At 34.7% G+C, this 16,195-nt stretch overlaps 1 protein-coding gene across 4 annotated transcripts in view; it reads right to left on the bottom strand.

Annotated features, from left to right (window-relative positions):
- PRKG1 (protein kinase cGMP-dependent 1) overlaps positions 1-16,195 on the bottom strand; it is a 513,859-nt gene that overhangs the window by 339,607 nt on the left and 158,057 nt on the right. For all 4 annotated transcript variants that reach the window (XM_072423233.1, XM_072423235.1, XM_072423232.1 and 1 more), the window contains exon 2: positions 13,298-13,464. In XM_072423233.1, coding sequence (XP_072279334.1) covers positions 13,298-13,464 — 167 coding nt within the window. The remainder of the gene's footprint in view (positions 1-13,297; positions 13,465-16,195) is intronic.

The following is a 16,195-nucleotide window of genomic DNA, read 5'->3' as shown; positions in this document are numbered from 1 at the left end:
ACAAGGGGTCATTTCAAGATCACTACACAGCTAAGAGCTGACCTCCCATAGACCGTTTAATCTAATCCCTAAGGAAAGTCTTTGATCCACTAATTCTTTGAATCGATTGATGTACTTCCTATATGATCCTCATTCACATTAGTGAATTATGAAGCATTTGAGACTGGAATCCCTAATCAGAGATGGTTCTAATTGATTAAGGTTTGCATGCATTATGAAGCATGGGTATACCAAATCCTCCTCAAGTAAAACGTTAACCTTTAGACCTTCAAAAATATACCATCTCTAAATAATATACCCTTACATAAATACACTTTATTTAAATATTACTGTGTTACGTGACTTAATCTCCATATATAACTACTACATTAAGTAAACACTCTATACCAGCTGTGAATACCCATTTGTTGATAGATAAATGATTCTGTCAGAGCTGACCTTGTTGAATGCAGACCATAACAATGTTGCACCAGAGCCAATGTCCCATGTAGCATCATCACTGCTCAACAATGCAGCACTTTACATATGCCATAGCAAAATGGGCAGGCCTCCACAATGCAAGCCAATGTCCTTCTTCTCAGAGTCACAAATAATGCAGCTGCCCTTTGCTCTTTCCAACACAAAACACCAATCTCCTATCCCTCTGTTCCCCTACCTCCTGCCCATACACACACATTAACAGGCACTATAGACTAGCGCTCTCTTCTTCACACAAACAATATAGCTCCCTGATCCCCGCCTGCATTTGTAAGGTATAGTCCTGGTGTCAGTCTGATTTTGGTTACCTACATTTAAACACCAAAACAATCATGCAACAGTCCAAAGTTTTTGGATTGCATTCAAGTTCTAAGTTAGCAAATAACGAAGAACAACCGTCAAGACTATATCTCTAAATACATGTCTGTTATGGCACAACCCTCCTCCCCATTTCAACTGTCATCAAGTTTCTTTAAGCATGCATAAGCTATATAATACAAAAATGTATACTTCTGGTAAAATACCAGTGACTTTTAAATCCCCTGCTTTAAGTCATCTGTCATAAAAAGAAAAATTATCGTTATTTTTTAGCGTAAGGACCTGAATAAACCATACTACATTAACAATCGTAAGACACTTTCTGAAGCAGGAACTACCATCCAACTCTTAAAGGTGATAGGTACAGCATTATTATACCACATTTCTTCTTCCAAATGACTATATATTTCTTTTGTCTGGTGAACTCTAACAGCTGTAGTTCTACCATTCTCCAGCACTTCAAACATCTGCCATTATTTTAGCCTTTTATATATATTCCTCTGTAACACTTACAAGTCAGTTTGGAACCTCAGATCCAGTCCAACCTTGAGTAACATAAGTTTAATGATTTTTTATGCACCATGAAAAAACTATTAAGATTTAAACATTTCTGGATAAAAATTTTAGGCTACAGAAATACCTTTAATTCTAAACAAGAATGGTTTATTGATTTTCTTCTCTATTGTTTAGACCAAAAACTATTCAAACTGGAAAGGCTATTTGGAGCTGAAAGACATTTGCTACTAAATATTTGACTTTGATATTTATGTATGATGAATATTAAAAAGACATTGTAAGGAAAGATTGAAAATATTTTTTTCCTCTAAGCATGGCCCTTTGCAGTAGATGTTTTTTTGCTGTCACTTTGATATGGAAAAAATGAACAAAGTAATTGAGCATTCGGTAGTGGCATGTTATAGTCTAGGAGATTGCTTGCTGCTGGTTGAAAGTTAATATACTGCTTAAAGCATTTGATCCCCTATCGTTCTAATAGTGTGCACATACAGAGCCCAGGAAGCTGCCATTGATGCTAATATAAATGTTTTTTAATACAGGGCAGGTCCTGTAACTGCATGAACATGTATTGGAAAATTCAGTCTTTGCTTTCCTCTATTATAAAACCAAGAGCAGTGATCTAGCTATGTAGGCAAAGCCACACAATTTCAAGATATTTAGTCTGAGCAAATAAAGACATTTAATAGATAAAAAGAGAATTGTGAAGTGAGTGAAATTGAAGCTTCAGGTTTAAGTTGATAAGGATTTAACTGGTGCACATTTAGAGCAGGATTTGGGAACAAATGCCAAAAAAAAAATACATCTGCATACAGTATGTACATGCAGACCCGCCTTATGATTTGTACCTTTCAGTGATATGATACAGTACTTGCTGTTTGCATATACCAGGATTTTTTTGTATAAAATGTAAAATGTATATACATGTATATTTATTGTATAAAATGTTTGAAAAATGCAGTCTGTTGTTATAACATCATTATTTCTAACTTTTCTTTAAGGTCAATATATTGCAGTCAACACAACTTAGACACACATTCTAAGTTATGTTGGCTGAATGCAAAATAGGGACATTAAATTATTTACAAGTTTTTAAAAAGCAGCAAAAGAGCTTTTATGTGAAATAAAACCAATGAGATTATACATTATTTTCAGTATTCAATAAAGAGAGCTAAACCTGTAAGGTATTAACCAAACATTGATGTTCCTTTATGTTTATGAAGTTTCTCAAACTTTCCTTTCTATAAAAAAAAAAGTACGTAAAAGTCTTAAGCTCAATTTAAAAACTTTCAACTGCCAACGAGATTGGGATGCAAGAAAATCTGTGATCATCAGTGCGTAATCACTGCTGGTGTTTAGTGATATAGCAATTACAGTGGATTTCCGCTCTTAGAAGGCAAGAACAGAACAAGCCAGTTGTCATGTCACAAAGTACTTGTTCTGTCAGAGGGGTGATCCTTACATAAATCCACCTAAAATAACCACATGTACTGCAATGACCCAGAGAGAAGACAGATGTTACATTTTCTTAGCCAATTACAAAACAGTTAAACCCAAACCTAGCCTTCCCCACATTTTCCTCTTCCCACCACCAATGATGCACAGAGCTTTACAGATGTGATGGTGTTAGCATAGTTCTCCGCATCATTATATCTTGAGCGCAGGGTGCTGGGGTGACAATCCCCTTAGGGTGCAGGTCCATGACATCATGCGCTGTAATAAGTGGGTTGAATAAAGCATTTATTTCTCATTAAATCTTGAACCAGCCCTGGATCAAAGAGTGGGCAAGATTGTGGGGGACTGGTGGCGGAAAAAATACTGAGCTGTTTATTTCAAATAAAATAAAGTAAACTTATACTTTTTATGTAGAAAAGAGAAGGGTTATAGCCTCTGTCAATTATTTATTGTCAGTTGTTTTCCTACATTTCTCAACAAGAACACAGGCAAAAATAGTTTTCTATTTGATACATAAATTTCATTGCTTTCTTTCCCTTCCTGTGTTTCAGAGAATCACAACTCAAAACTCACAACTCAATCACGTTCTCAAAAACAGAAGGTGAGGAGAAAAAGACCCAGTGGGTGACAAGACAGAAAACTCTGCCTGACAAATGGAAACTAAACATATAAGAACCCATTTTTAAATACCCACATGGATAGTAGAATTGGAAGGATTGCTTAAAGTGACCTTCTGATAAAGAATAAGCATTTCAGTCCGCATTTCTGAACAGGGCCCTGATCACTGAACTTCCCTAAATTTCCCTGGGAAACCAACACTATGAAATCAACAGTCTCCTGGTATCCCCACAGCATGCCCTGGCCCTAATCACCTTATAGTTTTTTTCGGGGACAATTTATGCTCAAAACAAATATTTTAAGGCAATATTTGCACAGCCCATACTTAAATGTAATACACGTTATCAACCAGTAAGGATTATAAAAAACTATTAAGGAGCAAACATTTCAGTCAAACCTGGAACGGAGCAAAACCCTCTGCAGCACAATGTTTAAATTACAGCACAATGAAGAGACTAAAAAGTAAGGTAAAGCAAAATGAAGAGAACAGGATTTTCTTTTCTGAACCCAAGAAAAAAAGTGAAAGCTGCCTTTAGAGTGTGTAAACAATCACAGGTAATAAAGAGAACAATCAATAGAGCAAAGGTCTGGACAGAGCATTTGTGCTGCTATTATGAAACTCTGCTGCCTCACACTAACATCTCATAATAGAGATCAATACTGTAAGCCAGCAAGAAACTATCCTTATATTGGAGAACCTCTTCTTATATTGGAAGTGCTTCAATATAATTAATGCTACTTATATATTTGTGAACAGTGAGGTCCCCATGTAATACATCTACTTTTTCCTCACTCATGCTGTTCGTTTGTAATATGTTAAACTCAATTGCAGTTTCTGAGACTTTTAAGGTCACAACAACGGTTAGAATTAAATGATTAGCTAAAACAATGTTTTGGCATTTTTGTTTTTCTTGACCCAATGATGTGTAATTTATAAAATAGTGGTTTAAAAGACTAGATAAAATCTTATTTTCCTTCAGAAACAGCACAAAACAGTGCATGTGTTGCATGATTTAGGTGCATCAGTTTTGCCTGTGTATGCATATTGAGGTACTGCTGAAAATAAATGGCAATGCACCACAATGTGCATTGTATGTAATCCAATGCACAGTACAATGTTCATATACATGTGCTACAGATGTATGCCAACAAATGTATATGGGTCTTGTGGAAAACTGCGTGTGAAACCAATAATCATAATTTTCTCTATAGGAACCACTGTCATCAATACCTTAATTACCAGTGTTCTACTAAATATATGTAGAAAATGCCTTAGTTACCCAAATGATGTACACCAGGTTTTCATAATTGAAATAAATAATATAATTCTGTTGGTTTTAGGAAATGTATGTTTAACATAATTTAGGATACTTGATATTTTATGTATTACTGGTACCTAAGTGTATAAATATGTCAGTGCTAATAATAATCCATTTTCCTACAACCCCAATTATTTGCAACTTGCACATTTTCTTTTTTTAGAACCGGTTTAAATCTGACTGATAATTGTAGGGCAATACAGCTGCTACTGATTCTTTAGACCATTAGGACCATCCTAGATATCAGATTTTTAGAAATCTAATCTTGATCCTCAGGTTTTAAACTGGGAAATTGTGTTTGTATGAGTAGGGCAGAGTTGGCCTGAACACATTGAGGCTGACTTTATACCTGTCTGCCCTACTCTGTTGCAAAAAAAGCACACATTAATGGGCTGCCAAAGCATTACAGCAGAAAAAAATAACAAAACAAATACAATATTATCTGGGCTGCACAAAAAAGTTAAGGACCTACTTTGATTAAAAAAATGTACTTTCTTCACTGTACACTTAAAGTTGATTACTAATAGGCAACATTAGAAAATCTTTGCTAATAACAAAAACACTGAACCATTTAAATACCTTCTAAAAAATACTAATCTACTACAGATCAATATGGGGCAGAGCCAAGAGTGGGTACATAATTGGTAACTGCAGAATGACACATTTATCCTCATTAGTGTTCAACTCCGATAATTATATAATTTATAACTGTCAGTGTTATGCAGATATTTCATGCACTCTTTGGCCTCACTGCAAAAATGACATTTTATCACAACCATGAACATGTCAGCACTCTCTTTGGTTTCCATCTTTTAATCTTCAACAATTAATGCACAGTTTTCCTCTAAGCCATTACTCTCAGTACAAATCAAAACAAATGCATTTGTGCCTATGGTAATGGTAAATATTTGTAAATATACATACCCATTTTGTTACCATTATAGATCATTTTTAAGAATGTAGTTGTGCGAGTGTTCAGTGGAGATAGCGGAAAGGTGTACAGAATTGTTACAGAATGTACTGGACATTAGGGTAACACACACACACATATATACAAAATATCCACAATGGAACGGCGATATAGAAATTTGGAACTGCTACTCGGTGTAGATATTGGTGAAGAAATAAAACATGTTTCCATCAACTGCACATCAACATAACAATGCTTATGGTAACTCAGGTATTAAAGGGTGGACAGAGTGTGCTCTATAATAAAAAAAAAAAAGTCAATTAGCATGGCCTGTGGTCTCATGGAGACAGATATTTTCCATGTTACTGACTTACTGTGCCTTGTTTTGCACTGTGTTTCTGTTTGGAGGCTGCTAACTTGGTAGAAGAATAAGGATTTGCTCCCTTATGTCGAATATATCCAGGATTACTGGTGATCAGATGATTGGTGAAAAAAATGTAAAAAGAACCAACAAAGGTGGAGGAACAGGAACCCAAAGATTCACAGAATAAATTAAGCATGCAGTGCAGTACATATTTCTATTCAGCAAGCAGCATCACTAAATCTGATTCAAAGCTTTATGAGTCTAGTTAGATTTGGTAATGTCATTACTGTGCTAGGATGTTCACTGCTATTTTTCAGGAGGAATCTAAAACAAAAATCAATATTTCTCAAGCTACTAATTAGTCAGATTTACCATTTCTAGATGTGTCCCAAAACATAGTAAATTTTACTTTTTGAAATGAGATCTACATGAATGTGTTTGGTAATTGCTATAGAGGTATTTCCCATTGAACATTATTGTATAGTATAGTAACATTATTTTAGCAGAGTTACTGAAAAAACACTAATTGCAAAAGAAAAACCATCTTATTAAAGGTTTTTTTTTTTTTTATTAACACTGAACATTTAAAATAATAGATTCTTTACCTGCACTGTGTATGTATCTCCCGTTATTCAAAATTCATATTCACATGAACATTTTCTAATTATCTCTTAATTATTGATTTCACTTCCAAAACCTTGCAAAGTATGAAACATCCATCAATGTGGAATGATAAATGAGTAAAACTGAAGCATTATGTACATCATTCAACATCTCAGTTCTTCCATTTAACAGTCACAGCTTTCTAAATCTGGAATGAATTTCTTAAAGGTCATTTGCATTTGTTTTCACAGTCCTGAACCAGATCCATTTCAGGTTTGCTGTGTCACCCAGCTTCACTGATGAAAGTGTATCCTCTCCAGTCTTGGAGAGCTTTTTTTTAAATCAGGTCCAATCAATCATTTATGATTGGTATTTCCCCTCAACTACTGTTCAGAGTATTGAATTGGATTAAAAATAGCACATACTTTATTATTAAGACTTGGGAAGGAGGTCTAATAAAATGCTCCTCTAAAACTATATATTTCTAGTTTAGTCCAAGTTAGGTCTAATATATTCAAATTTAGAAAATTAAATGTAAAGTACAACTAAACAAAACTAGAAAAGGCAAAGAAATAGGCTTTATTACAAGAATTAAAACTGATTTGAGTATAGACTGAAATGTGTTGACCTGAAAAAGACAGTAAAAAAAGAAGATTGTTACACACCTAATATTATAACACAGCACCATCTACTGGTGGCCAACACCCATGCACAATAGATCTGAAAAAGCTGTTTTTTAATAAAAGTAGATGCGTTTATATTTCACATGGTTTATATTCAAGTATACATGGATACACTACCATCTTGACAATACTATTATTGTGATAGTCAATTTATATTTCTGTGAAATTATCTAATAAAAATGACAAACTGAAATGGCAAACCTTTAGTGAATGAAACAACTGCAACCCCTTTTATTAGCATTGCGGGGTAAAAAGTATGAACAAATATTTAACTCTTTATAAACAGCCACCATTGATACAAAATGTCAACTGTGTTTTGTTTTTAAAAATGACAGTATACCTAGAAAAAACTGAAATAGGTTTCCACAATAAAAAAATGTTCAATGATAAAAAGAATATAATAAATCAAAGACATGTCAAAATATGAATTATTTCCACTGCTTATAAAATATCTCCAGCTGTAGTAATGAAAATAGGGACCAGTCTGCTGGTGGCTCATCGATCTCTAAACAGTAGCAAAACCATTATTACAACACAGCAGGAATAATGTTTCTGCAGATTCTAGGCAACTACGTAACACTGAACTAGACAACATATGATGGTTTAGATTTAATCTCAGCATCTCCTGCTACTCACAACAGCTTGAACATTAAGGGCTGACAAACAACGATGTCAAAAACATAAAGTGTACTGAAATTCTATGAAATAAAACCTGCAACTTCATGCCGGAAACCCAAGACATAATTATACATGACTTGACATCAAATCAAAATTATGCTTGAAAACTATTGCTCATTTTCCAAGTTAAAATAAATATAACTATGTTATATTGTTATGTCTATATTAAAATTATGGAAAATAAGACATAATAATACTTCATTCCATGGTACCTTGCTAGTTGGTAGTTGATAAAGTTGGTAGATGGTAGTTGATAAATTATTTTCACTGCTTTACCCGAAAGGTAAAATTTATTGGGGGACATTTATCAATTCTGTTACATAGCAAAGCAATGCAAAACGGGGGTAGCAAGACTGAGACCGATTATGCCACTACTTTTCTATAAGGTTACAGCTGGAGTCGTAAATTCCTTCCTCAGCTGCTATAAAGTAGCACTGCTTGAAAGCTGAAACCTAACCCTGACCACTTCTTCGTTCTGTGACTGCTTAGAATAAAAAATCTTTCTAACGTTAAATAACACATTTTTCTTAGAACTCTTCAACCTGTTGCACTTAGTTGCCAGGAATTCAGGCAAACCACTCTGCAAACCTGTCCATTATCCACTAGCCATGAATCTAGAGATCTATATTTGCATTGGACGCTTCAACCTTAATGTTAATAACATATGTCAAGCTATGTGTACAAACACAAATTAGATTTGGCAACAAATATGTAGTGTGAAGCCAGCTCCAAATTCAGCTTCATACAAATATTGATAAATCTACAAGAGATTGTATAGTCATATTGTAATGTTGTTACCTGTAATATTCTTAAAATAGGGACCATCATATGCCTAATCCTACTGGAATATCATAGAATAATATGACTCCGTGTGCTCTGGTTTTCACAGATTTACAAATTTCTGTGTAATTTTTGGCAAATTTCTAACCAAACCTAAGCAAATTTATAATAATGTTATAAAGTATTTTAAAGTTGTGGATGCAGTGAGAAAACTGCTTGAACTGCTCCACCATTCTGGGTAGGCAGATTTTAAACCAGAAATAGGTGTAGGCTTGACTATGGGTCCCCATTAGCTGCCAACATTTAGGCATGGAGGAAAATGACAGACACACTTAGTAAATCTGTGTCAAGCTCAAAACTATACTACCCCCAGATGAACCATATGATCACAAAACTGGCACATTCAAGTGCATTTAGCCTGTTAGTAGACCTTAACCACAGATGGTGGGTATGTTTGGGGAAGAGATGAACACCCTGATTGGAAGAAGCAGGCCAGATATATCCCCAGGTGTGCTTCATAGCTTTTCTCTTTATGAAATACTGAAATCAATATCCAAGTTCAGAAAAATATAATCATTACCATTTGAATACTCACACAGGCCATAGAGATTTCAAATACTTTCCATTGTTTTGCTGGATTTGTCAGGCTTCTCAGCTAGCACACCTGTGCCCTGAAATTCAAAAGGCTATCTATGCCCACACTGTGCTTTCTGCATACAGTCATTATCTCCACAAAATATTTTTCACACCAAGAGAAATTGGAACTAGTGATGTATTCCTATCCTGTGTGCCACCAAGCAGACAAGCTTACTGCCAAATCACTGTCTCCAAGCTGTGTCTTACAGTACAAGCTGCAATCTTTCTTTAAATCCTGCGCTGCCGGAAGCTATGTATAATCTCATGCGTACGGCTGCAGCACTTAACACATTTTGGGATGTTAGGGGGATTGCCGGTGACGTCGACCTGCTGCATAAGCATGTTATGAGCATACTTTATGACAGTTTGCATTCAGAATTTGAATATTATTTCTGTAAAACAGTGGAGGAGATCAGTGTTATAATTAGCAGCAGAGTACATTGTGGATATTATATGTGTATGCTGAATATTAACAGAATTGTTGATTATGCACCGTTAAATATAAAAGGGTACATACTGAAAGCCTCTGCACTACTTTGTATTTATCATCCATCATTACCTCGACAGTTTTTAAGTGCTCCGCTTTTAAAGAGAAATAGCTGGGAAAATATGCATAAGTAAACACTTCCATATACAGAGTATACAGCTGTGACAACTAGATTGAACCTATTAATTTTCAACACAGACCATTAAAATTCAAACCCTTTCATCCATTAAATATTATATTATCTTCATTTGTAACATGCAATATTTTACTAAAGTGCATACTCTAGTGGCATTAGGCTTTTATTTATGTAAGGTGATGTTATTTTTCGATTACCTCTAAATCACAAATATACACCACCTATGGCAGAAATAGTGGCACTGTTCCAAGATGTTCAAAAACACTTACAGGCTAAGGTCACAACAAGCTTATGATATAATTAGGTTACATTTCTAGTCCTATAAATCCACAGCAAGACCAAAGCATGTTATAGAAAACCGGAGATCTGCAAGGAGAACATTAACAAAAACTGCACACAGTTTCCCACAGAGAACAATTTTAAACATGGAGACAGCAGAAAGACAATTCAAAGTAGAAGAAGATGCTGTTAATAGCACAGGAAGGCTAATGTGTGACAGGGAGGCTGAAAATGGCAATCGAACAATAGAGAGAGAAAAAGATTTCTCCAGCTAATCAGCCCAGCTGATTGGAAAAGTAATTCAATTCCCTGAACAGAGCTTGACAACATGACAGGGAGAAGGCGAAGGGGAAAGTTTAATCCAGTTGATCTCTCAACAGAGCGGATGGATGGAGATGAAAGGAGGGGTGGGTGATTCTCCAACGCAAGCAGCATGTTTCATAGGCATGACCATGTATTATAGGAGAAGAAAATAGGAGTCGATAGGAAATCAGGATTTCTTTACCAAATCTGTCACATAAGTGACAGATATATATGACAGACATAAGTGACTAAAATATATATGGTTTAAATAAAACTGTAATTTATCACTTTGCAAATGAACAGAATATTAGATTTTTCAATACGTGGAAGTAGTGAAATTAGTGACATTTGTATGGCTCACTTAGATATTCTGGAATCAATACTATGGGATCTAATAATTAATTAAACAAGGAATTAGTCATCCCCTCAAACATTCCCTCATGGAAATGTACCAGGTCCATGGGTATCAATAGCAGTAATTGATTACCATTACCAAATGTTTAGGGGAATGCCAGATTCGCTCTTTTAGAACTCTATATGTCACTACAATTAAAATAAAATAAAACCAGTCTTTTTTTTTAATTTGGAAATCCTAAACCTTTCACGTTTTATATGTTTTGTCCTGATGGCTATTGTCACCGGGTCACAAAGTTATGGGAAATCCTAACTTTTACAACAGGGGGGAAATTTTCCAATGGCAATAGCTCTTCTGGAGACAATTTACTAGAGACTATTTTGCTTCACTTTAGAAAGGTTTTCTTTCAAACCCTGTTACATTTCTAGGACAGAACAAGAAAAAAAACCACCAGTGACAGAAAACATAGAAAAAACTGACAAAGGGGTGTAACCTTTATCATATCCCATCTAACTAGATTTGGGTTTCAGATGTAGTTAAGAACCTATACATTAGCATTTATGTATTCCAGGCCATAAAAGCATTTGGCCTAAAGTTCCAGAGCACCCCTGAAAAAATGATGCTGTATAACTAAAAGCAATTTGTGATCTACTAATGTTTTCTTGGAAACCTTGCAGAATTGCTTTACACCAAAAAACCCACTTATGTTATTATGTGTCTAAAGTGAGTGCCCAGTTTTAAATTATGAATATGCATGTTAAAGAGCAATTTCCACAATGTATGGTAATGAACCTTCCCTATATGCAGTGTCATTCATTGTAAAAAGGACAAAAAAACATACTTCAGCACTCGCACTGCTAATTATAGTGCATTAAATTTCGAAAAAAGGGTTATGCATACTTTTTCACATGACATGCAAATGGACCCTAAAATATTATTATTCCTGTTCTAGGCAACTTCTCTTTTAACAAGAAGCAGATGGAAATTATATTCTGCCTTGCATTATCACATGGGCTCAATATAATTTTAAGTTACTAGCTGGCACTACAGGTATCCTCACATGGAAAACAGAATATGTAAGGAGCGAGGTGTGCCCCTTGCATTTTTTAGGCCTAATTATAATAGACTTTTAGCAACGCTTATAGTTTACAATATTGGGTATATTTCACCTATTTATTGATATAAATTTACACGTAATATTGGTGGGAAGTTCTTTTACAGAAGAATCTATCATTCTCACCAATAAAATGTAGTAGGTATCAAATAGTAATTATTTTTGATCCTAAATATTTGATTATCAGCAAATTAATTCTAGCAACAGGTGTTTACAATGCCGCAACAATATTTCCTTAGTAATCAGAGATATCTCTTCATTGATGAAACCCTATTTTCTGTCAGTATTCCTTTGCGTTTTGCTTTGCCATAAAACATACTGTTCACATCAAAAAAATGTTAATTTCCCAATGGGTTAGTATTAAGCAGTATTGATTGCCTTTTGCTCTGTCAACAGAATAAAAAATACACACACTTGAGGATTCCAAGACTATGACAATCAAATCGCAAGACAGATGCGATGAAAAAAAGAAATATACTGTCTTAAGTTGCAGGCCTTAAATATAGCTTCGATATAATGGCCTTATTTGGTTCCAGACAATTTATTCAGTAAATTAGAATTTTGGACTCATTTCTAACTACTGGTGTTACCATCACTCTCACCTCAGAGCACACTGTAGTTTGTGTAGTTTCTAAGGCTTCCTACAGAATTACTCAATGCTTGCCGGTTATTTGATTTGAAACAAAAACTTACAATGCATCACTTATATACCAGCAAAGAAAGAAAAAAATTGAGCACTTTAGTGCAATTTACAACTTAAAACGCTGTGGTAACAACACATTACCTCATCATCATAACTTGAGAGTTTTTCTTTCTTTGTTGCCACCATTGTCAACCACGCTAGATCACAAAGGTCTGTTGTCTAAACTGAATCATCTAAATAATACACTTATTCCTGGGGCCACAAATATTAATGACTGCATAGTTGCCTGCTGAAAAGGTGTTAAGAAACTTACAAGATTCCGGCACAGCATGTTGAATGTAGTGAATGAATGAATGTGCAAAAAATGTACAATTTACTTTGATGACCACCTAAAGAAAAATAGTCATACAGATATATTTTAAATTCATGTTTCTCTAATAAAAACCTATGACTGTTTTTTTGAGCACTGCAAAAGCTGCAGACAGCTGTGACAGATATTAAAAAGACATTCCACAATGAAATCTATTTAAAAAGATTACTGTATAGTTTCTTCCAAACAGGAATGGAAATCTTCAAATCGTCTACAGTAAAAGCAAAATAACTGTGGGAAAAGTAAAACACAGTACCTTCCATGACATAGACCAGCGACCCCACGTCCCCTTCCTTGATGATACAGCTGTCTTTGCCATATTCAACAGGATACATACAATCCACTATCTCTTGGATCTGGGAAATCTCTAGGTTCTTCATGAAGTCATTGTCCAGGATTGCTTCTTTAATTAGTTCCTTGGACCTAAAGCAAAAGGTAAACAATATTATGTCAATCCTGCAGAAAGCAGCAGTAACGCATTAGTAAATGCATTGGTATCTGTCCCAAACGATTAATCATTGACGAAAACCATGCAAATAATAAAATGATATATATTAACACTAACAAACTACATATTACATTTGAACACTTTTAATTGCTATACTAAACAAAACTCATTCTGTAACCATAAATAAATGCATTGGTTCTCCAGATGGCAGTGCCACATCTTCTGACCAAATTATCCTGATTAGTTAAATCAATTCAAGTCTGAAGAGGTTAGACTATCATGGGTGAATCTGGGTGATCCAGCATCGTTGTGTTGGAAACAGAAGGCGCCTTAATATCCACTTATCAAAAGTGGTAGTCTTCATGATTGCAACAGACAACAACCACTTTCCCTATCCCCAGTAGTGTTAAAAAGCCCCTTGTGTGATTAAACATAAAGGTGATTTGCCATTGGGGGAAATATGAATGCTGCCAAAGCTTAGATCTCATACTAAAAATGCTAGGTAGATGGCTGTCTTGGTAAACCTAAATAGAAAATATACTTTGTATGTTTTCAAGCTATCCAGCTTTTTAAAGATTCAGCAAAAAGTTAGGAATGATGTGGACATACTATTATATTTGCATTGGCACATGTTTTTCACAATACACCCTGGTACATTCACAAAACAAGGCTTGGTCTCCAGTTTAGATACTATATGTCTTTTGTATGGATTAAGAATGTCATTCACACAGTGAAGTACAAACTGCTAGCTTTAGCAGGAATTCTGATCTGATTTTTATAACATTTTAGAACATTGCCAGTCAGAAAATATGTCTGTTTCTACATCCAGACTTTTGAAAGAAATTCTTGACATGGCAAATTTCAAAGAATGTGCAATAACGGAAGAGTACTAGCCGATCCCTTTTTTTCTCCAAGCTATGTAGACGAAAAAGCTTGAAAGCATCACTCTGGCTTCAAATGATGAATTGCTCTATGTATGAACAGGACAGGTTTGCTTAGCCTCAGAAGAGATCTCACTGCTCCAGTATCTCTGATCATTTGTGATTCACAAATAGCATCAAAATCCACGTTCTCAAGGGAACTAGTAAGAACATTTCAATAATTTCATTTCAGATACTGGTTAGCATATTAAGATCTTTGCTGCTTGAAGGAAAGAGCAATGTGTATAGTTCCCAGTAGCTTTGAAGCGCTCCAACAGAATATCCTTTAAGCACATGTTCTGTGCTATAAAGCCAGTATTGGGCTGCTTACACTGTCTTGCTAGACTCCTCACTATGACACATTTTATGAAATAGTGGATAATCACTGACAGCCTGGATAAGGATGATGTACAGTCGTGATGGTCCAAATCCCATCTCAAACCAAGGCACAGCACCTGGAGCAGTACAGCATCCCAGTGGATGCAGAGACATCCTCTCAACATTTTAACATCTTTAATGTTTAATTACAATGTAATTTTTGAGTAGGATTTTCAAGGGCTGGAAACTGCTTACTTGCCTACTCATATGACCAAAGCACATACATATCATTTTCAAATCTAGAGCACAATTTGAAACAAAGCGAGGGATCATATTTCTGTCATTTAGCATATAGGTTTTCAGGGTACTTTTCCCAACAATTCATTTACACAGAGTTTACACAGAATGTAGAGCCCTACAAACCAAATTTGGTCTTTGTATAGCTTTGTTTTTTTTATAGGTCCTTGGATTAAAGGTTTAAGAACACTTGTAAACTGTTAAAAACCAATTGAAACTGAATGTTGAGTCTTTGTTGCGACAGCCAGACAATTGGAAAAGTATTAGTTTGAGTACAGGTTATGCTTTAATTTTTAGTTTTATTCTCAAGATTCGTTTTGATGTTTAAGGATTTTAGAGAATGGATATCTAAATAAAGACACCTATATCAGGGTTTGTTTGCTATTGTTTGTTAAGAATATGTTATTTTTTTTTAATATGAATAGTCTGGGCATATGTGTCCTTTAATATTGTGTTATATAAAAATTATCTTCAAATTATTTGTATTATATATCTCAGTAGGTTGTGGAAGGGGTCATACCAATGTAGATTGGCACCATTCAAGGTAGAATCAGGACAAAACTATCAGGATTGTAAACCTGGATCCGTGCCACATAATTCCCAAACCCAAAACCTGGAGTACTCACAACCTGGTGTAGGAAAAAATCTTAACTAAAGTGGACGCTAAAACCTTCCCTCACTCAATATTTGGATTTTTGGAATATGATACATTTGAGTTGTGATCTAATGCAGCTCTTCGCCAAGGGCAACATGAGCATTGCAAAAACAATACAGACCATGCTTCTCTATAGCAAAAAAACACTCCAAATTTATTTAAAAAAAAAAAAAAAGAAAAAAAAAAAAACACAAACCACTTTTTAATGCTAACAGCACACCCCATGGATATAATTTTATTTGGAATTCAGCAATAATAAGCTCACAATTATTCTGCCTGGTTTTGATCGTTTTTAATTCAAATAAGCCATGTATATGCAGGAAGCAGACACACACTGAAATAAAGATGTGACAGGTTAATAAACTGAAGTGGTAAATTGCAATTAGCTTACAAAATAAGACTTCAAATCAATTTACTTTCTCCACCATAAAACACACTTGCAAATTCATTGCAAGTATTGGGGTTTTTATTAAAAGTAATGAAAGTGCATATATACCTATTACCTTATGTTCAAAA

Source organism: Pyxicephalus adspersus, chromosome 10 (assembly GCF_032062135.1).
Source record: "Pyxicephalus adspersus chromosome 10, UCB_Pads_2.0, whole genome shotgun sequence".
Classification (NCBI taxonomy): domain Eukaryota; kingdom Metazoa; phylum Chordata; class Amphibia; order Anura; family Pyxicephalidae; genus Pyxicephalus; species Pyxicephalus adspersus.
This window is presented reverse-complemented; position numbering and strand designations above follow the sequence as displayed.